Source organism: Petromyzon marinus, chromosome 44 (genome assembly GCF_048934315.1).
Source record: "Petromyzon marinus isolate PM22_M1 ecotype Great Lakes invasive population chromosome 44, UKy_Petmar_22M1.pri1.0, whole genome shotgun sequence".
NCBI lineage: Eukaryota > Metazoa > Chordata > Hyperoartia > Petromyzontiformes > Petromyzontidae > Petromyzon > Petromyzon marinus.
Genome location: NC_133710.1, coordinates 9,975,343 through 10,002,335, shown reverse-complemented (window position 1 = coordinate 10,002,335; position 26,993 = coordinate 9,975,343). Strand labels below are relative to the sequence as shown.

The 26,993-nt window shown below is 48.3% G+C and overlaps 1 protein-coding gene across 2 annotated transcripts in view; it reads right to left on the bottom strand.

The window, feature by feature from the left end:
- Positions 1-26,993, bottom strand: part of CBARP (CACN subunit beta associated regulatory protein) — a 53,139-nt gene that overhangs the window by 15,667 nt on the left and 10,479 nt on the right. Inside the window, exons 2-5 of one of the 2 annotated variants that reach the window (XM_032970857.2) lie at positions 7,530-7,586; positions 4,273-4,353; positions 3,522-3,670; positions 1,918-1,979 (exon numbers count right to left, since the gene is read on the bottom strand). In XM_032970857.2, coding sequence (XP_032826748.2) covers positions 1,918-1,979; positions 3,522-3,670; positions 4,273-4,299 — 238 coding nt within the window. In that variant the 5' untranslated portion in view covers positions 4,300-4,353; positions 7,530-7,586. The remainder of the gene's footprint in view (positions 1-1,917; positions 1,980-3,521; positions 3,671-4,272; positions 4,354-7,529; positions 7,587-26,993) is intronic. The other variant, XM_032970858.2, reaches the window with a different exon arrangement.

The window sequence follows — 26,993 nt, the reverse complement described above, 5'->3', positions numbered from 1 at the left end:
ATAACGATGCATCGATTCAATCGGGACAAGTCGATTGTCACGCTCATTACACGCATCGCATTGCGACGCCAAGGTCGCAAGCACACAACCCTGGAACCTTCCGGTTTGCGGCTGAACTCATCATACCTGCCGGTCTGGTTGGGAAAATTGATACCGCTTCTGTTGGAGGTCGAGAAGGTTCATCCAAAGCCCAGTGCCATCTCTCCTCAATTAAAACGAAACTCGTCAGCTTTTCATAGACACACTGGATAGCAGTGGGTTGTAAACAACTCCTACCACCCAGAGGTAGGATGTATGCCAGTTTCAGTGCCTTTTTATATTTCAAATTTATCAATAATGTACCCCCTTTCCATATTGCATAAAGACTGCATTATTTATGTTTATTATAGCTTTTCCTCTTTAAATCCACATATACATGATTAATAATGGATCTAATTAGAAGCCGATGGAGAATAGTAGTCTGGTTCCTGATTCTAATAATGCAATACTTCAGCAAATACACAGAACCAAACGATGTCAACAAGCACAGCTGAGGCACCGAGATTGCCACCCACGAGCCCAGAGGTCACCAACCTGCGGCTCTCTAAGGCCTGCAGTGCGGCTCTTGAGATTCAAAAACAATGGATCTTCTTGTTATTTTGTTTGCAGACCCCTGACCATGGAAGTCTAGTTCACCATGGGAGTCTACTTCACCATGGAAGTCTAATCCACCATGGGAGTCCAATTCACCATGGGAGTCCAATTCACCATAGGAGTCCAGTTCACCATGGGAGTCCAATGCACCATGGGAGTCCAATTCACCATGGGAGTCTAATTCACCATGGGAGTCTAATTCACCATGGGAGTCTAATTCACCATGGCAGTCTAATTCATCATGGAAGTCCAGTTCACCATGGAGGTTCCATTCACCATGGGCAGGGGTTAGCAAATCCGCGGCTCTGGAGCCGCATGCGGCTCTTTCAGTACTGTTTCGTGACCGTTATTTTATAAGGACCACCGTCTTGTATTCACGTTGCATTGCAGCTTTGGGAATAGAGGTAATTTTTTAGCCAATTCAAAATAAATGTCTCTTCTTGTCGTTTTGGATTGCCGACCCCTGCACTAGCCCAACGCTTACCGGAATGCCAGGCCAGGCTACCATGACTACGAGTGGGCCAGAAAGTCAAAAGTGATCTCCTGCTGCTGCTCAATGAGCAGTGGGGCATCGGTGCTTATCTTCTGTTTACAGCCCTGAGCCAGTGGTGGAAATTCCATATTTATATGGCAAAGGTGCGTCTATCTCTCGGAAAACCTCTGATGATTTCGACAGCTGCAAGCGCCCACAGTGACATATGAACCGACAGTAATGTATGGACTAAAGTTTCGTAGAAGGCTGGGTTAAGAGGCAGCGGGTGGGGTTAGGGGTCAGGGGAGAGGCAGCTCTAAGCACAACTCCATTCTGTATCTCTACATTTAATATAAATACGCTTTAGTCCATCAGCCATTCGGCGTTCTAGACCGATATTATCATCAAGCAGAATTAGTTTAAGCAAGCAAATTCCAGATCGGTTGACACCTACTGAGTCTCATCGGCGGAAGTCAGGCTTGTAAAACAAATGCTGCTGAATTATCACGTGCTCAGGCAAGAGCGCTCTGGGTCAACTACGGGACAGATCCCATTTAATTGCAGACTCAATAACCGTACACAAAACCCATCATGCGTTGTCGTGGCGCGTCACGTTCTGCTCGGCAAGTGTGGCATGCACCCCCCTCCCCAGCAGGGTACTCCCCCCCTCCCCTATCATCAGGTAATGACTCTGCACACCCCTTCACTCGTCACTGGGTGCTTAGCACCATAGAGGATGAGCCGGTGACGATGTACGACAACGGCGATGCTGATGACGAAGACGACAAAGGTGGCGTTGTCAGGGTGCTCACCGCGTGGGTGCTGCGTCTCGTCCACATACGTCGTCGTGGTTTTCTCAGCATCGTCGTCGGCCCTGTGATGGGGGGGCAAGGCAGCAGAGGAAACGCACCTCATTCACCGGTGTGTGCCGCGTCTTCTGTTCAACACGTGCATAACGAACGGCCGACCGGTAATTTTTTTTCTTGGCCAATTTTTACGATTCGTAATCACATTCGAGATTTGGGTTAAGGCCACGATGATCTGACCACAGCCAAATAAATTAAATCACCACGTTGTGTACAAGCTTTAACAATTCTCACGACAACCGAATTTAGCAGTTAGATTCGAGACGTTTCACTTGGGACTGAGCCGACCATCTTCAGGACATGATCCAGGAAGTCACAATACAGTCCAGGAGTCCAAATATTGTCCCGCAAAAACCTACGTTTTAGCTTTTGCTTTTTGTTAATGCATTTTATCCCATAAAGCACTGCGTAAAAAACCTTTTCAGAAGGGTCCATACACAAAAAATACTCACAAAAGGAATCGGTAAATATCTCGACGCCGAACTCAACCGTGAAGATGCCGACATTGAGCGAGGCTTTCCTGGATAAATGAACAATGGATCGCTTTGGCAAGAAACTGGCCGCTGGATGGCAAACAAAATAGCGATTGCACAAGAAACGATAATATAATTCAACGATTCACTTGACATTGTGATGCTGGGGGCTTAGAGTTACATTTTGTCACCTTTAAAGTTGTGGGTCAGCTTCAAATCTCATCAAAACATTAATTCCACCGAAGGCTAAGATTGACCAACCAGCATAAATTGTGGAGAACTTAGCGAAGAGCATTCCAGTGACAGCGAGGGCACACATTTATATATTTTGCGCTTTCCTGCACGGACAGAAGCCTGGCGCAGCCAATGACTGCACCCATTTCTGTGGAGATTATCATGCCGAATTCATCCGGGGCGACAAGGGGATCACTCGAACCAGAGCGTTCATGACAAACCCAAAAAACGAATTTGTCAATAACACTGTGTGGCCCTAAAAAGTGGGGGAAAAAATATACAAAATAGTTGACGGTCGGGCAACGGGCCCTTCTTCATAGCACGTATAAAAATATGTAATAATATACCCACATGATTACATGTTTTGGCATCTAAAAAAGTGTATGAAGAAAACGACTGGGTCTTGCGGCGAGTCGGAGCGTTTAACCAGCCTCCAGATCTGTACTGCTGCATCATCTGTCGACACTCGCACTGTTCGCATTGTGTCGTCCGAGGCTCGTGAGACTTAACTCACAAGACGCATGCGGGCGGAACACGAGGGCGGTAGAGACCGAGCCGCTCACCCGCCGTGACGAAACACAACTGGGGGGATCGCGCCATCGTGGCGATGTCATCACACCGTCCCCGTGGCTCGTCAACTCTAAAAACATTTCCCGGCGACGCCTATTTAACCCACGGCGATGGTGTTTTTAGAACCGCCAAGTTTATGGGGTTTCGCGGATGTCAGGCATCTCACCGAGCAGCACACGGTCACAACCCGAGAACACATCAGCACATGCTACGATGGCAGAGCTCAACTGGGACGGCGCGATGCGGTGTGGCGTGGCACGCCGGTAGGCCCACCTGGTGTAGCGGCGGCCGCCCCGGCAGCATTGGCGGCAGATGATGAAGAGGCTGGAGACAATGACGAGGCCGCCCCCCACGAACACGGAGAGCAGCACGAGCAGCAGCGCGTAACCGTTGGGCACGGTCGGCGCAACGGCACTTGGGGCCTGGACGCACGGACGGAATGCGACGCAAGCGCCAGTGACTTCCTGCTCGCATGAGCAACGAGGCATTGGTGCGCTCGTGTCCGCCGTTTGCAGGCCAGTGGTGGAAATTCCTATGATGGGGGCGAGCTTATGCATAGGGTAACCAATGTTGACCTCCCCACAAAGTGGTACTCGTTTTATCGACCCCTGGAAAGATAATGGGCCGGATTAACTACCAAGTCAGGATGTAAAACTAAAAAAATATATATTTTACCAGCTAAGGCCCACTGAGCTATGTCGCTCTTTCTCAGAAGCGACCTGGCCACAAATGATAGCTCAACAAAGTTGCTTATCACGTGGAAATATATTGCAGCCAAATGCTCTACAAAGCATGTTTATTCTAAATGTGGAGAGTAAAAAGCATAGACCCCAGAGAAAAATCCACATGACCACGGAAAGAAAGTGCAAACTCCAAATATACAGGCGACAGTGTCGGGATCGAACCCATGACCCCTGTATACCATGCGAGGTAGTTAACACCTCGCTACCGCGGCACCCCCTGTGAATGTGAATTCGCAAACCGGCGACACCGCAGGTAATTCCCCACGGCAGGGGCCACCCACCGTTACGTTGTCAGCGTTCGCGTCCATCGGTGAAGAGCATCGCCACCCCCTGGGAGGCGTCACCTAGGCATGTCGGCCGCCCTGCACCAACACGCGCAGGAGGCCCCATGCATCGGTGTCAGACATCGAGCCACGGCGAGACATTGCCCGAGGAAAGGCGCCATCCTCACCGCCCCCCTACCCCCCGCCCCCCCTCCACTGCCCCCCACTGCCCTGGCCGCTGCCAATGCCCCACTAAATATTTGAGTCATCAGCCACTACCGCTTGGACACCGCGGGAGGTGTGCCCGGGGCGTCCGCCCACCACCCCCCCTCGGCACTGATGACAGACCTTTGTCCACGCGTTCATCACAACTTTACAAAGACGGTCACCGCATCGCATGGTGCGTTCAGATGCACTTCTGCGGCCGTCTGGAACGCTCCTCCCTTCCGATATTAGGAAGCCACTGGAGCTATGTACTTTTAAATCTAGATTGAAAACTCACTTCTTTGGAACTGCTTTTTGTCTTTAGTTTGTTGTCCTTCCACCACACCTCTGCTTAGCATGCTTTGCTACGTACAGTGTGAAAGAAGTTCAACAGATATATAGCTTGAAGAGAGCACGACAACCTTCTCCTCTATGGCCTCCCCTACATACGAACTTACAGCTGTCAGGTTTCAAATAAAGTTGATGTGACACGGTGGCCCAGCAGAAGCGCGTTCGCCATTCGTTGTTGCAGAGGTTCACGGTTGCAACCAAGTGGCCACACTGGTAAAGACGCTACGTGCTGTCCGCTTCACAGCAGACGTGAAAAGATCCCCGCGATGTCGTCATTCGAAATGAGCAGGCCATTGTGTGCTCGTGTCCCGGTCCACATGTCAAATTTGAAAAAATTATATCTGCAAATTATTGGCAATTGGGATTACACATTCGCAGCAATTATCGCCCCCCCCCTCCTCCTGGCATACTAAATGCCGTTTTGAAAGCCAGGTGCTGCCATCACCTTGTGCCACACAGGGACAACTGCCACTGCGGGCGGGGGGGGATGCCCATTCAAATGTATGGAAATTAGACGTGAAGCAAGTCGCTTGTTGCGTATGAAGAGCCTTGAGATGCCCTGGCATGCAGGAGGCCGGTTCTATGAAAAACAAATTAATTTTGCTACGCGTGCACGCGTGTGTGGGGAGTGTGCCGCCTCGTGCGTGGATTAAAAGGGCGACTTGAGAGGATCGCGGAAGTAGCTCTGTGGTCAACCTGCTTCCGCAGGCACACTTCTGCGAGCTCAGAGAGGACTCGTGACGTGACGCAGAGAGCACACATTGGGAAAACAAAATACTCTTTGGTGCCCGTGCTCAGAAACTGTGGGTAGGTTGCTCCGCGGGTGCACAAATGATGGCTAGGTAAGGCCAAGATCCCATTGAGGCCGCTCGTGTCTCGCGTATGGAGATAAACTGGGAGGGAAATCAACACACAGGGGTCTGAGGGTGCGTGTACCATTGTGAGACTGGAGTTCGATTCCCGCTCACGGCCAACACCAGCGACAATTATCTGAATTGGTCCTGCGCCTCCCTTAGGTCCACAAATAAGTATCTGGTGGTGCTTGCCAACAGCACTTTCCCCAACAGTCTTTTTAGGCTCTATGGGGGATCTTTGTCTTTGTATACAATACTGGTAGACCAACAATTGAATTCATCCTTTCATGTCAAGTCTTTAGCTTATAATGCAGTGAGATATCCAAGAGAGAGTATTTTGGGGGGGATTTCTCCACCTGGCCATCAACCCCCCCCCCCACGCACTTGAGAAATTATAATACTTTTTTAACGTGTGGTTAACTTGGAGGGCAAATCGTGCCCAGCTCGAGAATGTCAAATGCCACTCCGGTTTCCAGACGAGGAATGCAGTCACGTGCTGTCCAGTGCTTTCGAGCATTGGACAGCCCAGGTTACCATCATCGTCGTCACCACCACCAGCGTCATTGTCACGTGTGGCCTCAGAAGTGAGCGTGTGCATCACGCGATGAGGGCTTAGCGAGGAGAGGTCACCGCCGCCTTCGCCCAGCCCCGAAGAACTCAGAGAAGCCTTCCCTAGCGGCCTTCCCTAGCGGGCCTTCCCTAGCGGTCCTTCCTGAGCGGTTCTTCCCGAGCGGTCTTCCCTAGCGGCCTTCCCTAGCGGCCATCCCTAGCGGTCTTCCCTAGCGGCCTTCCCTAGCGGCCTTCCCTAGCGGTATTTCCCTAGCGGCGTTCCCTAGCGGCCTTCCCTAGCGGTCCTTCCCATATGGCCTTCCCTAGCGGCCTTCCATAGCGGCGTTCCCTAGCGGTCTTCCCTAGCGGCCTTCCCTAGCGGCCTTCCCTAGCGGTCCTTCCCTAGCGGTCCTTCCCTAGCGGCGTTCCCTAGCGGCCTTCCCAAGCGGCCTTCCCTAGCAGTCCTTCCCATACGGCCTTCCCGAGCGGCCTTCCCTAGCGGCCTTCCCTAGCGGTCCTTCCCTAGCGGCGTTCCCTAGCGGCCTTCCCTAGCGGTCCTTCCCATACGTCCTTCCCGAGCGGCCTTCCCTAGCGGCCTTCCCTAGCGGTCCTTCCTGAGCGGCCTTCCCTAGCGGCCTTCCCTAGCAGCGTTCCCTAGCGGCCTTCCCTAGCAGTGTTGCCTAGCAGTGTTGCCTAGAAGGTTTCCCTGTCAAGAGTTTCCGAGCAGCGAACAGCTCCTCTCAGGTGTCGTGTACCAGGCACGGGCGACGTGCAAATAACAGGAGGCTCGGACACGCGGCGTCTCGGTGCCCCTCGCCCCACCCATCAACCACCCCCACCACCACTGGGACCGAGGGCTCGTCGTGATCACCACCGTGGCGCCGTCGTGCCAAAACAAACTCCTCTCCAGGTGTCAGCAGCGGCAGCGGCAGCGGCGGCAGGGAGGTGAACCGCTTGGTTTTTGCGGTTTGGATGTGCACCAAGCACCGCTTAAACCCGCTACGTATTCAACGTTGCTTTTGAAAGGTTTGGTTCTGGTTAACCGTTAGCTAAAAACACCCCCACCCCCCTGGTTTAATCCAGTTGAAATTTGTATATTTGCTATTCTATTTCGCTAACATGCAATGTTTATTGATTTGTTGCATTCTTTAATCGCCTGTGTATTGTCACAAGTGCCAAAGGCAGCAGGTTTAATACACAGATGATAGAGCAATACAACAAAAATTGCACAGCATTTATGACATATACTCTGCAAAATGCAATTACTGAAGCCTTCAGTAATTGTATTTTCCCGGAAATATTGCCGAGTAAACACACCGTTCTTCAGAGACGCGTGTCTGTATCTCCACGGCTCCCGTCTCTCCTCGTGTCAATCTGAGAAACACAAGGAGAGACAGAGGAATGGAGACAAAGACACTCACACAGCGATAGGGACACAAACACAGAGACACGGGACACAGACACGGTCTTAGTAGGTGCTCGCAAACAGCACACGTCCCGACAGTCTGTTACAGGCTGTATGGGGGGGGGGGGGGTCTTGACGGATGGATTGTCGTCACAGCCCTATGAGGGGCATTACAAAAGTGAGATTGTTGCTAGGAAGTGGACAATAAAGGCTACTTGACATTGCTTGCAGCAAGAGTAGGCCATTGTGTTTTCTTGTGTCGTAGCTTAAATTCTAAATTTGAGAATTACTGGCACCAACGTTTTATGCCCAGCCTTGGCTAAAATTTGAGGGCAATTAACATCTGAATCGGTCTTCGTGCCTCCAATACACACGGTTGGCTACATACGGTGTGAAAGAAGTTCAACATACAGTCTTGCAACCGTCTTTTCAACGACCTGAATTGCCCAGCGAGGTGAAGTATGGTCAAATCAACCGTCACAATCAATAAACCTACAAGGCTCTCAATGGGTTAGCTCCACAATTTTTGCTGGAGCTGGTCCATATTTACTCTCCAACGAAGTCCCTGAGACCACCTTCATCTTAGTACCCTTGAGGTCAAGGCTCTGTTCCTGGGGTGATCGGGCTTTTGCCACTGTGCATCTTCCAGACTATGGAACAATGCTCTGCGTTTACTAGTAAGGAAATCAGAGTAGTTAGGACTGTTTAAGTCTGTCTTGAAAGCTCATCTCTTTAAATTGTCCCTTGGCTCCTCGCTCTGGCCATTTAGCCTGGTTGCTTACCGTACATGGCACACTTGGGATCTACGGATGAAAACGCTCCTTGCAGATGAAAAATGATTAATAACGTGGGAAGGCCTTCATCCAGCAACGGATTGGCAAAGGCGCTGTAGAAGGTCACTCCGATTGACGCAATCAGGACTACTGGGGTTCAGTGGGAACTCCCGAGGCTCCACGGAACATTCAATGTCCTGGTGGGAAGCATCCCAAGTTGACCGGGACAGGTTTCGACGTCGCCGTCCTAGTAAATAATGGAACGTCGGGCCAACGTAGGTCCAACATTGGGCCAATGGTTCCAATGGCATGCCTACGTTGGCCCAACATTGGCACATTCACTGGGTGTGTGTGGTTGTTTCAAACAAGGCTGTGAATGTCGACGTACCCAGAGCTGTATTGTTGTGTCTGCAGTAATTTCATGTCACCCGTTTATTACGACTATCATCGCTCAATAAACACAATTAAAACAATAATATAATAGGGTTTTCCCCCTTTTTTCTGGCAACAAAACAGAAACCTTTTTTACAAGAATTCATGTCTGCATTAACCACAATACCTGCAGTCAAAATGCAAACAAAAAAATACAATGATAATATATGCATTGTCCTTGAAACTGATTGGTCCACACCAAGGGACGGCTTTCTTTTGAGCCTCGACCCAATTGGTGCTCGACCAGATGACGCCAAAAGGCGTACAGCTGTAAAAAGAAAGCCGTCCCTTGGTGTGGACCAATCAGTTTCAAGGACAATGCATATATTATCATAGTATGTATTTTGTTTGCATTTTGACTGCAGGTATTGTGGTTAATGCAGACATGAATCCTTGTAAAAAGGTTTCAGTTTTGTTGCCAGAAAAAAGGGGAAAAACCCTATTATTATATTTTGGTACTGGCAAAGGAGGTCTAATGATGTAAAACAATACTGTCGTAACCGTTCTTACAACACAGATAATACGCGTAATAATTACAGTCACCGTAATAAATAATTGCAATTAGCAGTTAGCTGGTAAAGTATCAGACATTGATTAATAGCAGCAGGCTACTCTTTACTTGTAAAGGGTTCTCTCACTATATCTCTAGCTCAAAAACTCAAAACACATTTGTCAATTACACCGTGGCCTGAAAATAAATAATAGGAAACGTTTCGGGCAATGGCCCTTCTTCATGGCACATCCACAATCAATGTGAAACACTGATATATGTGTGCGATGAAGGAAGGCCATTTCCCAAATCGTTACCCATCGAGTTTTTCCTTTTCAGCTCGTACACAGTGGTGTTGTTACCGACGACGAGTGTGTCGAGTTTGTTTGCTAATTGTACTTGTGGCACCACTGCCAATGCAGGATCAGCAGCATGGCCAAATAATCATCTACTGTGGAGCCGGCTGCTGCTGCCTGAGATCAACAGGGATTGACATTATCGCTTGACATGAGCCTATCAAAGACCTCTATCTTTATCTTCTCAAACAAAGACGACGCACGTGTGAGAATTGCATCGTTTATTTTCCACATTTCCCAGTGTAATGGGGTTTTTCTCCCCCACCCGACCCAATTTCCGAGGCTTCTACAGATTTCGCGGGAGGCGCCGCGTGATGCACACAGCGGTCCGTCCGCCTGCGAGTCCTCGTCGCGTCGTTCGGAGGGAGGGGGTGGGACAGGGGGAGCCCAGAGCGAAATGCGCAGGTCGGCGCGCACACGAGCACATTTCCAATTCCCTCCGTGACCTGATTCATGATCCGCGTCTGGTCCTCGGTACCGGGTGACTCACGCTCGCCGCGTGACGTTGGGAGCCAATTCAGTAGTGACGACGGTCGGCGGCGGTGATGGTGGTGATGATGATGATGCTGCTATTTTCTGTGGCTCGAGTCCCCTACCCCCACCGCTCCTCCTTGGCCGCTCCATTCACAATTCCTAACACCCCCCCCCGCCATGCTCGTGACGGAAGCATGAGATGGATGCAATCGACTGACAAATTGCAGGAGCTATTTTGGGTAAATTGTAAGGGCTTAGTGTTAAAGCAGCGAGTGAGATGTGGGGCCCTTAGTTTCCCATCACGATGGCGCACGGGGAAGAGCTGCCTTGGCTACACAGAGGGCCTCTGGGGTTCGAGGCCGTTGCGTAGCAGCTGCCGACCAGAGATTCTGGTAGAAGCTATGGTTTGCAGCAGCTTCAGTGCCCTCCTATATTAGCCACTGATTCCCTTATCCGTGCCCCTTAAGCCATCGATATAAATCCCTTTTATCCAGGCATCAATTCTGACTGCGATCCGTGGGGAGTGGCATCACATAGCTTCACATACTGCGATCTGAACCCAACAACCTGAGTTTGATTCCTGGCAGTAACTGACATCAGTGACACGGCCGATATCAAAACCGATCCCTACCCCCACCCCACCACAATCCCCCCACACTTTTCACTAATTGGCATGGAACTGCTTGGTGCAGTATGGTCAAACAACCTCCATGACCGGCAAGATATTCAGCAGTGACTTGACAAAGGCGCTTTAATGGTGATGTTTGGTATTATTATTGTATAATGTATCTGCTGCATTCATTCAAGGATGAGCCATCCATCTCTTCTGACAGCATGAAATTCATCCTAATAATAAGTCATATCCGTGTTTTATCCACGCCTCTTCACTCGGATGAAAGTACGGAGAGCACATTGTGCAGATAACAGGATCTGCCCCTCGTTCCCCACCTGTGTCAATGCTTCCTGTGACAACAGCGGTTACAGTCTGGGCGTACTGCTCTGCCCACCGCACCATGACAGAGATATATCCAATTGGGATAATTAAAAATGATGACAACAGTTACCCGATTGGTGGAAGTGAGCATGCGTTGTTGCACCCACCCCAGCCCCCCGCATGGTTTGCCACCTTGGTGTTTGGGGCACCGCGGTGGCGAGATGTTTACTACCTCGCCTGGTAATAGGTTCGATCCCGCCTGTATATTTGGAGTTTGTATGTTCTCTTTCCCCGTGGCCGAGTGGGTTTTTCTCTGGGACCTCTGATTTTTCCCCTCCACATTTAGAAACATGCACTTTAGAGCATTTAGCTGCTGTAAATTTACACTTGATAAACCACTTCGTTGACCCACTATATCCGGCCAGGTCGCTTCTGAAAAAGAGCCATATAGCCTGGTGGGCCTTACCTGTTAAAATAAAAACAGTTCAGTTTAGTATCTAGTCCGAGAGCTATTCCTGCTTTTCATGCTGTGAAGGTCAAGATTGCATATTTAAGTGCGACACCAAGACCATCCTCCCACATCAGAAAATGGCTAATTTCCTGAGCAATGTTTTGGTTTTTTCAATCGAGATCTGCATATCATTCCTGCGCAAGCATTACGGCTCTGCCTCTTACCACTGTGCTGTGTTTCTATCTCGCCTGACGAGGGCGACCCATCGCCCGCTTCTCCTCTTTGCCGCTCGCTCGTGCTCCCATCACTCGTCGCCCCCTCACCGCTTGTTGTGACATCTTCGAATCATTTTCCTTGTGCCTTTTCCACTCATTCTCCTCCCAATTATGCTTCGTAGTTCTGCATAATCATGTTTCATTTGGCAATGTCATCGCTTTTTGTCGCTTACCGCAACAACATCTTCGCCCTTTCGGATTTCCGGATGACAATTTGCTTTCGGAGCATCGCCCATTATGAAGCGAGTTATTTCATTATTTAAAGCGATGACATCCATTTAATCATTTCGCTTCTCCGGGGGTTAGAATCGGCCACTCTCCGACTATGTCCTGACCTAGATTCCGTCTCTCGAGTCTTGATTTATTTTATTTATTTTCCCCTCTGTAATTTGCTTGAGCTGTGTTCACGTGTAACTTTCATCGCACCAGCCTGCGCGATTTGCCTTCGCGCCTCAAGTTTGCCGGGTGTTGTGACGACACTCTGTGCAATGTCGCTGAGAATGAAGTCTCATTTCATTTCTAATTTCCCAAAACGCCCCCCCCCACCTCCATTCACGTTTTCTGGCCCCCTGTTGTTTGAAGACGGTGCTCGTTGTACGTGTGTGTGTTGAACTTCTTTCACACCATACGTAGCTAAACATGTTAATCAGAGGACTGCCGCCTCGCTCGCCTCGCTCTTCTACACCAAACCTGCCACTTGTCCTCTCACCCCGGCACAGTTTGCCTCCAACATTTGAAGTGGCATCGCCATTTGTCAAGGTTATGTGCCCAGCATTTGTACGGTCAGGTTTTATACTTTAACAACACTTCAACAATTCTAAACGTTGCAGAAATGTGCGAGCCATGACACCAGCACACAAATCTCCACCACTCTTCTTGTGAATGATGTCATGGGGTTTCACCTGAATGTCCAGCAGCCAACGGTGCTTTGGTGAATTCACAACAGGCATTTCCTGTCAGCAGTGGTGGCAACAGACCCGCTGGTTTACCACTAACCGGCCCGGTTGGTTTGGGGGCGCTTGCCGCGAAGCCACAACGATCTCCAGCGTTCCGCACACTGCAGCACGGGGTGTGTGCAGTGGTGCAGCGGTTAGTGATAGTGTAGCGGTTAGCGGTAGCGGTTAGTGATAGCGTAGCGGTTAGCAGTAGCGGTTAGCGATAGCGGTTAGCGGTAGCGTAGCGGTTAGCGGTAGCGTAGCGGTTAGCGGTAGCGGTTAGCAGTAGCGGTTAGCAGTAGCGGTTAGCGGTAGCGTAGCGGTTAGCGATAGCGTAGCGGTTAGCGGTAGCGGTTAGCGGTAGCGTAGCGGTTAGCGGTAGCGGTTAGCGTAGCGGTTAGCGATAGCGTAGCGGTTAGCGGTAGCGGTTAGCGATAGCGGTAGTGGTTAGCGCCCTGCCCTACGAATCCGGCGGCCTGAATTCGATTCTCGCTCGCGGCCACCAACACCAGTGGCGATTATCTAAACCGGTCCTGGGCCTCCCCTAGGTCGGCTCAGCGTCAAATGAGTACCTGGTGCGGTGTGTAAACATCGCCACTCGGGAGAAAAGGCGGCCGGGTGTGGTGCTGGCCACCCACCCCCTTGTGCCGTTCCGGCCTTCATAGGTGCTCGCTAACAGCACTTGCTCATTCAAGCAGTGGATCTGTACATGGCTCTTCTAAGCCCAATTCCAACACTCGCTGCCTCTCTACTGTCCCAGAAACGCCCATCCTCAGCGCCCAGACGAGTTCAAACGCGCAATCTAATTATGGCACAAAGACTCTACACGTGGGGGCCCTAATTGGGCTACTTGGGAGCGGAGCTGAGCTGAATCGCAGAAATGTCAAGACCGGTGGTATAGGTGTATTGCCTCCGAGAGAAAGCGTGGCTCCTTTACACTAAATGTTTGTGACAAACCTACATAGATTAATAAATAAACACACATTGCTGAACTGTTATATTTTATTATATTGTCAGATACGGACTATTATTGACTATTTTTGCATTTATAAGAGACTGTTGGGGCAAGTGCTGTTCGCGGGCACCTAATGAAGGCCGGCATGGCACATGAAGGGGGGGGGGGGCAGCACCACGCCTTGCCGACTGTCTCCCAGTGCCGATGTTTACACACCGCATCAGGTACTCTTTTAAGGCCGAGTCAACCAAGGGGAGGCCCAGGACCGGTTCAGATATTCGTCGCCAATGTTGGCCATAAGCCTGAATCTAACTCGGTTCACCGGGTTCAAAGTGCAATGGGCTAACCGCTATACTACCACTGTCGGGTATACAAAGACAAAGATCCCCCCTTAAAGTCTTCAAAGACTTTTGGGACAAATGCGGTTAGCGACCACCTATACAGTCCACACAGAGTATATATATCCGATGGCACGGTTGGCTACATACGGTGCGAAAAAAGTTCGACGTACTTATGGAATATCTTGGAGGTCCAGCCAGGTGGTACTGTGATTCGAGCCCTAATAGAATCGTAATCGGAAGGTTGCCAAGTTCAAATTCCTGGTCAGGGGGTTCAAGGTCGACGAGCAACATGCACCACTTTCTCGTGACCTACGGGGAAATAACGGCCCATTCCGTGACAGTACGCAAATCCCACGTGCTCAGGGGGCATCATTGCGATGCGCTCCGTTATTCCTGCTCCAATTATTTGGCTCAACCACCTGCTTGTAAAATGATAGTTGTTGCTCTACATCAACATCGGCCATTGGGTAAGGCAGCCTGTAAAGTGGCAGGGCGGCCGGTGGATCGAGAAGGGGGCTGGCGAGTGGCCGAGACCGAAGCCACGACCTTTTCCTCCAAGCTATGAAAACAGACAAACTTTAAAAATAGTATTTTACCAGGTGAGGCCCACTGCACTATATATCTCTTTTTTTCAGAAGAGACCTGCCCACAAATGATAACTCAACGAAGTGGCTTATCATGTGGAAATGTATTGCAGCCATATACTCTGAAAGCATGTTTCTAAATGTGGAGGGAAAAGTCGGAGGACCCGGATAAAAATCCACACGACCATGGGGGGAACATGCAAACTCCAGATATACAGCAGGCGTCAGGGTCGAGATCAAACCCACGACATCCAGTATACCAGGCGAGGTAGCTAACATCTCGCCACCATGGCGCCGTGGAAAATGTCAGTAATACACCAATTAACGGGGATCTCAAGGGGTTATGGGGTGGAGTGGAGTGGCGGTGGTGACGACCCACCCCCTGGATCGGCCACTGGTTTCCTCTGTGTCAGTCGTGTGGCTCGGCGCACCTACACGCGGAAAACCCGCCCGATGGGGCGCCCTCTAGTGGCCAGGTGTGACGGTGCACGGCCAGAACTCCGCCGATGGCTGATTAGACGCCCCCCGGCCCACCTGCAGAAGTAGCGAGGTGCCTTTAAGAGAGGCAAATTCAGCTAGTAGGTTGCTTAATAATGTGTACGCTGCACGGGTGGTAATGCTCTGCAGACTTAGGCTCGTGGCAGATGCGGATATTTGATGCACAAAGGATCATTTTAAAATCTCGCCGGTGTGCGACTGTGTGGTCACCCAGAACAGACCGTGTGGAACATATAATGGCTCATTGCCCAATTCACAAAAATGCGAAGGGGGCATCATTGCGATGCGCTTCGCTATTCCTGACGCAATTATTTGGCTCAATCACCTGTTTGTAAAATGATAGTTGTTGCTCTACATCAACATTGGCCATCGGCTTCCTCCAAATACAGTACACTCTGGTTTTCTCTAAGAAGACCCACCAAGGCATTCCTGGAATAAGGGCATTATTATGTCTACTGCATTATCAATGCAGCTTCTACTTTTGGGTATGCCTTTGTGCTTATTCTGGGGTAATTCTTCAATAGACATCATACAAGGGGACCCCGGATGCCTGTGGGACGGCAGCATAATGGATTCACGGCTGTTACACAACAGGCATTGTTGGGCGCTCGTCCCGGCTGTTTCTCGCACCTCCGAATGGGTTTTCTCTCCCTTCTAAAGCTACCCTTATCTACGAGGGCGAACAACAGGAAGAATCTACTGCACTTTTGACCGACTTAATTTGCCGATAAGCAAGGATAAAAGGAAAAATATGCCGCCACGTGTCAGTTACTCCTGCTATCCGTGTTTTCACGTGAATTAAAGTAGGAATTAATATACAGATAATAAAAATATTTGTGGCTCAATTTGGGGCTGACGATAACTGTAAAAGTGGATAAGAGGAGAGCGGACAACCGCATTTCAACTGCAGTTGAAATTCGTGGCGAGTGTTGAATAATTCGAGGATGGACGGCAACTGGATGGTGAAATAAAATCAAACTTACATCCCTGTGATTTAGAAAAATTACTGAGACGGAAGGCTGGTTGGGGGAGGGAGGCTTGCCATGGACCCGGTCCGCTCCAGCACAGTCGGGTCTCTAACCGTGGGGTTAATGTTAAACGAGGTGAGTCACCACTGCGCATGGCCGTCATGTCATTGCGTCTCCAGGCGGGCCAAGCGAAGAGAGGGAGAGCGGCCAACGCGAGGCACGCTTTACGAAACGTTATTTTGGGAAACGTTCGTTAGTGCACCTCTTGCAGCGCCGGCCGCCTTATTAAATGTATTCACCGAATGTTTTCTCTTTGTAGACTGTGTACGTTTATTTCTTTGCACAGCGAGCGCGTGCAAGCGTCTGGAAGTGCGCGGCAGCGGCAGCAACCAATAACCGTGCCGAGGGAGAAAAATAGACTGGAGCAAATATTCCACCACTAACGAAAGAGTTTATTCTCAGAGCAGCCCGCGCAATGCGCGCCGCAACAACGCTGCGGTTGTCATTTCAGATTACCTGCCGAAAAATAACACAGTTCTCGTAAATGGCAACAAAAGCAAAATAATGCCATCGTTTGGTCGTCTATTGTTTTATGCATCAATTCTGGGGTGAAGATAAATGATGGGGATGCTCTTGAGACGATTGAAATGGGTTTTGAATTGAAAAAAAAATAATCTTAAAATAATTGTACCGCATTTCATAAAGAGTAAAATATTGTGTCCATGCACACTAATGGAGCTGCCAGGATTCTCAACTACACCAGCAATCCTGCGGGAGTGGTGAAAATTTCACATTGATATTACAGGGATCACAAACAATCCACGTGACTTCCCACTCAGTGGTACATAATTTTACGCTTGTTTTGGACCCGCGAAGGATGATGAGTTGCATCAATACCCGACTGGGAGGTCGTGGGTTCGATCCTGACCCTGATGATGCCTGTATATTTGGAGTTTGCATTTTCTCGCTGTGGTCACGTGAAATTCTCTTTGGGTCCTCCGGTTTTTCCCTCCACATTCAGAAACTTGCGTTTAGAGTATTTGGCTGCTTGACATTTCCACATGATAAGCCACTTCGTTGAGCTATCATTTGTGGCCAGGTCGCTTCTAAATAAGAGCTGTAGAGCTCAGTGGGCCTTTCCTGGTAAAATAAAAAATATAGTTGAAATAGTTTTAGTTTGAGATGAATGCCCTGGCATGGTTCCATTTTTTGGATGCGATTCTAAGAGTTTAATTCAAGAAATGCAAGTAGTATAACTAAAATGCACTTATTTTCATATATGCAGATGACATAGCGCTTACTGGACAGGACAACATCTAAAAACATTGCCGATGCTCTTAACAGATGATATAACTTTCTTGGAGACATTTACGTCACTGGAGACTCCAACCAAATCCTTCCAAAACCACTGCAAGTGCATTCCACTTGAACAATCATGCAGCAGATGCCACTCTTGGTGTGTACTTCTGTGGTAGCCCAGTACGCTATGACCCCACGACAACATATTTAGGAGTTATCATGGACAGAAGCCTGACCTTCAAGCCGCACATAAAACAGAGCTGTGAAAATATCAAGTCAAGAATCGCTCTGCTTCAGAAACTTGCAGAAACGACCGGGGATGCTTCGGCTAATGCGCTGCAAACTGCCACCCTATCGCTGAATCCACTCAGTGGCAGAGCACTGGCCTCCAGCCTGGTCCGGGAGCTCATTCACAAAACTGTTAAATGCACAATTATATAAGGAAACATGCATCGTAACCAGAACACTGAAACCAACACCAATCTCCTGGCTCCCTGCTCCGGCGAGAAATCCTGCCACCAAATATCCGCAGAGACGTGGAAACTGCAAGTGAGTTTACTTGTTTTTGTGCCAATGACAACCACCCACAACCATCATCAATCAAGACCTCCACAATCTTCCTCACCGCTGAAGCAAGTCCCAATCCGCCTTCTGGGATCACGCTGCTGCCACCACCCTCAAATCTCACCCAGATCCGGAAGAACGCCGGCAAACAGTGGAACAACACGGACGTCCAGAATAAACACCTCATTCGAGGCCCAAAAATAATCGCACCTCCTGGCTTTGACAATCCTCAAAGACACGGATGGAACCATCGACTGCAAGAAACAAAGGAAATTTAATTGTATTAAACACCATTATTTATGGCCCCATTTAATGAAAAAAAAACGGCTTTGACGTGTGAACACTCCTGTTAGGAACAATCCTGCCACGACACCCAGTGCCCCGTGATGGCTCTTCTACGGCTCGTCCATTACTGGCGTTACACAACCTTTCCCCCCCTCTGCCGCTTTCATGCACGGCGCCTGCACTGTACGCCGCATAGCTTCTCTTCTCTCTCTCTTGGATTTTAATTGCTGACCTGGGTTGACTCTCAGGGCCCCCACCACCCCCCACCACTGTGTAGGGAAGGCCAGAGGCGAGACTCGGCCCTAACGTGACCCAGCGACGAGTGGGTGATGTTCGAGCGATATTAAATTAGAGGCGGCGCTCATCGTGGTCACAGCCGTTTACCGCGGGGCCCCACAGAATTTCCGCTGTGCCGACAAACGGGGCCTTCCTCCCTTACCCAGCAAATGCACAACATTGACCCCACGTCCCATTTTGGCCGTCCTGGGTACAACCAAATGACCCGGAACATGCCCGACCCTGTCAGACATCCTGAAGCCAAGCAAAGGTTGAGCCTGGATATATGGGTACAGTATACTGGCTATATACTCTGGGAAGCGGTAGTGTAGTGGTTAGTGCCCTGCGCTACGAACCCGGCGACCCGAGTACAATTCCCACTCACAGCCAACACCAATGACGATTATCCCAATCGGTCCTGGGCCTCCCCTAGGTCGACTCATCCTCAAGCGAGTACCCAATGAGGTCTGTAAACATCGCCACGAGGGAGCCAAAGGCGGCCGTGTGTGGTGCTGACCAGCCACCCCCTCCTGTGCCATGCCGGCCTTCATTAGGTGCTCACTAACAGCACTTTCCCCAACAGTCTGTTAAAGCTATGCGAGGGTTATTGGTGTTTATTTTTACAGTTCTGTGTCCTGGAGCAGGCGATGTGGGCAGTCGAGGGTGGAGCAGCAAAATCCGTTGTTGTACTGTACTCTGCCCCCTCCCTGCAATCACCAAAGTGGTCAGCACTGTACTCCGAGGTATGGTCAGATAACCCTGTTAGTCTAATCCAGCAGTGGATTAACAAACAGGTTGTACGTGTACACACGCACGACAGAAAAGGGAGGCTGTGTCCATGAGCAGCCATTGTGGACCAAATTGCCGTGTCCATTGGCAAGTGGCAGCTGGTCCTGGACTAAGATGGCTGTAAAATGAGCCTCGGGCATTTATTTGAGCGTGCGGAGTTCACAGTCATGATAAAATTCAGCCTACGCCAAACATCCGGGGAGTAATCGTGCCGTGCACGGTGGCTGACGCCTGTAATCCAATATTTTGCAGAAAGGGCTTTTACAGATCAAGCAGAGATCATTGTCAACATCATCATGTGGACGAGCCTCCCCAATCCCGCTGGGCTTGAGGTGTGCACAAGATGACAGAGCGGTCACAATGAGCAAGTCGACAAGCCATGGTGTAATCCCCTCGAACGCGTGGATTTTCTCAGGACACTCCGTCCACATGCAAAGCATGAATTAACCAGGTTGCTTATCTCTCTTCAGTAAATCGTCACAGCTCAACGAGGCTTTCCTTGACGAATGCTCATCATTATTTAAATTCACGTGCCAACGTTTGGTAGGACAGAAACATTTTGGAACATACATTTTTTTGGTTCAAACTGGTACTTCTGCAGACTCGGCTGTTTCTGCATCAAATTGGGTGGAAACTTCCTTCCGTCGCTGCAGCACGTTTACTCCGGGCCCTTTTTGCACGGCCCTCCGGTACCGTTGCCACGTGCGTGATTTTTTTTCGCCCAGGGCCAGAGGCGCCAGGCACCGACATCTGGTGGTCGTCGGGCTGCCAGCGAGCGCGCTCGCTCAACCGCGAATTTCCAACTCCCCGAGGGCTGGAAGTAGCAGAGACTGAAAAGCCAGACATCCAAACGGCAGCGTCCGCTTCACCCCCGCACCCGCCCCACTCCGCATCGTCCACTCTGCCCCCACCGCGCGACGAGACTTCAATCACTCTCAAGCGCTGGGGGGCTGGCGAGCTGGCTGGGCCACTGGTTTGCTTTGCGATTGTATTGTTAGATTGTAGGCCCATTTCTGTGCGCCCGACCACATGCTGCTGGGCTGCGAGCAATTTGTAAAATAAATTTTGGGATTGCGGCTCAGAAAAATGCTCCGGCCTTCCAGTTGTGTAAATGATGGGACCTCTTTAACTTTCATTCTGTACGCTTCCTTTTTCCACTTGAGTTGTTATTATCCACACACACAAGCCAATACATTCAATTCACTATCCTCTATCACCAATTCGGAACCAAATCAAGTTTACCACCTCCTTTCCATGGGACATGAGCTGAATCATATATTGTTTTACAGATGTAGTGTCAATTTATTCGAATAGGACTCACCAACCCGAGCTGTCGATTTGGAACACAACGAACTATTATTTGTGAATGATGCCACATGGTGTTTAATTTCTAGTGTATTAGTCATGTCACAACGCATCAATTCATAGATTAAAATAAATGATTGTGCTCATGATTGCATGCGTGGAATCACGCATGTGAGGAGCAATAATGTATTATTCATGCAAAGCATATGCTAATTGCATTTTAATGTTACGTTTAGGCTCATGGGTACACAAAACTGTACAAAGATGGAAAAAAATACAAATAATGCAAAAAGGGACATTTAAAAGCAAGACAACAAAAATATCAATTATTTAATAAAATTGTGACCACAATCATAACAATTGACTGAATTGTTGTGGGGTGAATGCCTAATATTTTAATTCATAAAATATTCATGACATAGATTTGGTCAGATCTTTACGTGGCCTAATACAACCTATTATGAATTATAATACTGTATTGGCTGTGAAAACCTTTGTGTTAAGTTAACCTAATTGTTTTACAGATGATTGGCCAATATGAGTGCAGACATTTTAATATTACTTACGTAGTGTATATTTGTGGCACAATAGAAATTGGCACCCCGGCATCCCAATGATTTAATTTTGTAGCAACAGTGTGAGTTAGGTTTGTTTCGAAGTAGCCCCCCTATTTGCTAGAGGTTTCAACAACACGTGGCATATATGCGCACGGTCAATATTGATTCCGGACAGTAGGTTGCTATCGGGGCTCGAGTAAGTGGACCTTGTATACACACCAGCCACACGGCTAACCGAGGCCTGAATTAGGCCCGCTCAGTGTGAGACACGTAAAGTGGTGCTATTCGTTGATTTGGAAATCCATAATCTCTTCATTTCGAAAGTGCAACATATTGGAACATTACTCTCAAAACGCAACGCTCGACTTTGTTTTATGTCTACAGTGCAACCGACGACAGTCTTGAGTTATTGATGGCCTGCAGGAATCGTTGTATGGCGGTAGCATTAAACTGTGGAACTCTGTAACAATTTTCTTAGTGGCCAGCATACTGACCCTGCGAGGATTATGAATACAGCGCACTGCTCTAAACATCAGTCAAAAAGGATGTGCAAAAATGTTCATCCACTACAAGTAAAATAAGTCAAATACTGGGACACTGCTCGTCTCTGCTTAAGTTAGTGGGGGCTAGTCGCTAAAAGGATATAACCACTGTTGATTTCCCATAGGAAATGAATATCCCTCCCAAAGAGCAATTTTGGACTTCAGATCTTACAAGATACAGGCTCTATCCACAGGGCCACATCCAGCTGTTTGTTCAATAAAGCAGGTTAGCTACCACTGGTTGCATTTAATCTGAACGATTATGAAGGAAACACTAAACAGACACGCATGATTAGGTTAACATGCATGTTTACCCACATGTTCTGTTGATGTGATGATGAATTGGTGACATTTTGATGAAAATGATAGAGATCTACTGTACGTATTTTACCAAAACTGTTCAGTTTTCTTGATGGAACAAAAGTGGATTTACAAAAAAAGGTAAAAGTAACACACTAAAAAAAACTTTTTAATTTTATCGGTAAGGCGCACTGAGCTATATAGCTATTTTTCAGAAAGGACCTGGCCACAAATAATAGCCCAATGAAAGTGGCTTCCACGTGGAAATGTATAGCAGCCAAATACTCTAAACCAATTAATCTAAATGTGAAGGGAAAACCCGGAGGACCCGGAGAAAAATCCACTCGACCACAGGGAGAACACACAAACTCCAAATATACAGGCGTCAGGGTCGGGATCGAACCCATAACCTCCTGTATACCAGGCAATCTTGTTAACATCTCGCTATCACTGCGTCCCCGTGGCATGTAAGTAAATGTTATGGTTTGTAAAAAACATTGGTATCGTTATAAAATGACACATGCACATTCGAGTAGAGCAGTCAATACATGTGCTGTACACAGAATGGACAATGCAATATTGTTCCATGAACTGTAATGCGGCGTTACATCAGCAAAAAGAAACCACAGAATTGTGTTGACCATGAGAGTGAGCATTGGGCTTTATTGATATCCTCTCTTTTCCAATCAGAATTCATAGGCCAAGTGTTTCCTTGTGGCTAACTTACATTAAAGGACTTGTGCATGTGTGGTGGTGCAGTGGTTTGCATTATAACACTGCGCCACAAACCCAGCGACCCAAGTTAGATTTCTGGCCATGGCTAGCATCAGTGGTGAGTGATATCGGAACAAATATTGGCCCTCCCCCAGGTCGATTCAGCCTTAAATGAGTACCTGGTGTTTTATGTATGTATGTTGACCTTCATTTGCACCGTACGTAGCCAACCATGCCAATCGGAGGTCTCATGCGTATGAACATTAGCACTGGAGAGACAAAGACAGCAGGGCATGGTGTTGGCCACACCATTAGGCCTCGGCAAGGGTAAGGTAAAAGGTCAAAAGCAACGAGCCCACCTTTACCCTACCTTTTACCCTTACCCCGTACAAATTACCCGACTACAGGGTAATTACTGGGGTACTACACATGAAAAAGGTTTATAACAGGTAAATGCTAGGTAGAGCGCGTTATCTATCTTCTATATATATAAAAAAGGGAAATTTGTGAACATGTGTGTCTGTTCGAAATGTTTAGCATACTTCGAACATGCAACAAACTTGAAATTTGGTATGCGGGTAGCTTCCAGACTGTACACAATGCAAAAAGTCTAAAAATAGACTTTTGTATGTTGGGGGGGGGGGGCGCATATATTTTGCACGTCAAGTGAGCAGTGACATCACATCTGTGATGTCACCCGCATGCGGCAGCGTCACGCAGTGTGCCTGCCGACGTCACGCATCCCCCCCCACCCTCCGCGTAGGCCGTGTATTAATCCAAGACAAGAATCCAAGTCTCGGCCGAAGCCGGGTAGTAAAGCTAGTATAGAATACTCTCGATGATTCCAATTTTAAATGGAGGCCACGGACTGCGCCATGGAGCTTTTAGCGAACGGTAAACAAGGCGTTTACTGGGTAATACTTCGCGCTACCGGGTAATTCTTCCGCGCTACCTTTACCCTACCCTTTACCTTACCCCTTGGCATGTCGACACCTTTACCTAGCACATGCTGCAACCGTCTGTAAAAGGTGAAATAGGGTCTGTCTTTTTAGTAGTAAAAAATACAATACAATAACAACTTATCTTGGGGAGAGGAGACATTGTCTCAGATAATCCAATTCCAGTAATGTTACATGAGATTGCATGCTTCGATTTGCTAATCACTCCTGTTTCAGTATTAGCGATTGCCTCTCTGCGATATTTAGTTTCAATTTAACATGACTATTATCTGCTATAAACACGATCATAGGCAAGCCTATTGTTTGCTACAAACATAAACGTCCAAAATATTAGGGGCTCAAGCAGGTCCTAATATCAAGACTATGAAAGCAGAATGGCATGTTGCAATGCCAGCTAAAAAACCGAGCACACGAGTCCTGGCCCAACTAAACCCGATCACTGCAAATGTGAACGACAGAAAGTGTACTATTTGCAATGCGACATCGTATCGAGTGCTCACAAAGTTTGAGTAATTTTTGACCCTAAAGAACCCCCTAGCCACCTAATAACACCTGTTGCATTGGGTTAAGTTACTGTCGTCATACATTTACCTGACAATTCCTTTGGCACATTAACAACAAAAAACTTTGTTATACCACCGGTGTCCACCATCTATATACATGTAAAGTTACGGATAAGAGGAAGAACCAATCGGTGGGGAGAAAGCATGAATTGTCGACCCACTTGCCTTTGTCAGAACAGTGAACAGGCAACAATGACACCCTGGGTTTAAATTAGATTAAATCAGGTTCTCTATTCTAGTAGCCTAATGGTCTTAGTGAGTTCACCCAATGCCAGCACGCAAAAATATGGAATTGTATTTTTAATATTGTAATATGGAATTGTATTTTTAATATTGTAATATGGAATTGTATTTTTAATATTGTAATATGGAATTGTATTTTTTATATTGTAATATGGAATTGTATTTTTAATATTGTAATATGGAATTGTATTTTTAATATTGTAATATGGAATTGTATTTTTAATATTGTAATATGGAATTGCCTTTTTACTTATTTGGCCTGGCCCAGCACGCAAGATTCAAATGTATGAAACACGTGGCACAAGTGATAATTGAAACACGTGGCACAAGTGATAATTGAAACACGTGGCACAAGTGATAATTGAAACACGTGGCACAAGTGATAATTGAAACACGTGGCACAAGTGATAATTGAAACACGTGGCACAAGTGATAATTGAAACACGTGGCACAAGTGATAATTGAAACACGTGGCACAAGTGATAATTGAAACACGTGGCACAAGTGATAATTGCAGACTTTCTTTACAGAGTACCACGGAGTGCCGCATGGTATTGTAACCAGGCAGGCCATTGAAATTACTGTACTACATGTAGTTTAAAATTAAAGAAATTATTGTCAGTGTTGGCAATGGTGCACAGACACAATTAACAAAGAACAAACTCATTCGTCAATAACACTGCCTTTAAAAATAAATATATAATAGATGGCGTTTCAGCCAACGTCCCTTCTTTGTAGCGCTTATATAAAAAAAACAGTCTAGTTCTGTAGTGTCCTCTTCCAGTGCCGTTCGCCCGACATGCGATGCTCGGCGAGCCCATGTGAGCTCGTGAAGGTCGCCAAGGTTATTTTACGTTTCATTAATAAATGGCCCCATGAGCACAATTCGGGTGTAATTAGCGATTTTAAAACAATTTTGAGCAAGGAAGCCGCACTGGGTTGAACTGAGATGTCTCGGCCACTACTTTTAGGATCCTCAATACATGCCGCCTCTCTGTGCGCCTCTCTGTGGCCCAACTCGTCCCGGGCGGGGTGGGTGCTGGGAACAGCGGCTGGTAATTAAGCTGGGGAATAAATCACGTCCGAAATATCGCTATGAAATAAATAAGTAAACAGTGGCGGTGGATGGGTAGTGGTGGAGGGGAGGAAACACTGCAAATTTAATGCCCGGCTGCGAGCTCATCAGCGGGCAGACACGGAGGGAATGAGGCTCGGCGGCCGTTGATATCAGGCGGACTCGGGCATTGCATGAATCAACTGCATGGGCAGGCACGTGTGCATTATGTACGCGTGCATCTAGCACGCGTGGAACACGTTGGGTCAATGTTGGGCCAACGTTGGACCCAACGTCATTTCCAACATTGGCCCAACGTTGCAACATTTGTTTGTATGCGTGCGTGCGTATGCAGTGACAATTGCACAGCCTGTTTTGAGTGCACTGGCTTTGACAACTGTGCACACCACTGTGACGCCCACTGCTGTTTACGTGCATATACACAGAGTACAGAACTGAATGTTATAATGGGAATTGTGTACATCAGCGTACATTGCGCATACATCAATAACTCAAGCACCCTTATTTACATAGGCATAATGACACATATATACCGTACTGTATGGGGGTGCTCATGGACAATGCTCATGTACAATGCTCGGCATAATGCTCACGAGCTATTGAACCCTCACACAAGTACAGTGCAATCAGGCGTGTATAGAATTGATTTGTAGACTACAAGATGTACATGCGTATGACATCCAATACATGTGCACACACACAGTGTTATAGGATGCTATCCTAAAGCGATCCGTGCGTGGGGATATATCACTGTCGTAATGTTCTACAGCGCAAGACGACTGAACGATTCCCATTCGATTTTCTAAGAGAGCCCCGCACGGAAAATAGGTCCTATCCTACTTGCTTTTCTACCTCGTACAGAAACACGACTGCTCTACCTGTGGGTGACGTGACGTCCCACGAGGTCGACCAACTCTGGGTCCAAAGCAGTCTCCACGCCCGTGATCGCATTAACACAAATGTAAAGCACATTTCTCTCGCACGTTCATCTTACGTAACGACGGCTGCACAAACGCGTGTGGTGCCGTGGCAGTGCTAAGCCCACGACTGCTATCGCGGGCGGCTTGCCCATCATCCATCTGGGGCGATAAAGTGCATAACCATGTGGGAGGTCAAACAGTAGCCGTGTCACGGAGAAACCGGTCATCACAATGTGGAATTTCCATCCGTGGCCCAGGGTGGTCCTTTTTTTTTGGGGGGGGGGGGGGGCGGTGGGAGGTTGCCACCGCCCTCGTGAAATTGGCAATGCGCATCCATGAGAGGATGCGCATTGCCAAACATGAGAGCAGCGAGCAGGGCGGTCTAAGTGCAGGGTAGGACGACGTCACGTAAATCCGACGTCTCTCCATATGGGAACAAGCGCAGATATGTCGAGTTGCGCGCCTCAGCGTTACCCGAGGAGGCAGCACAGCCGTGCACGCACAAACATTGTGTCCCTG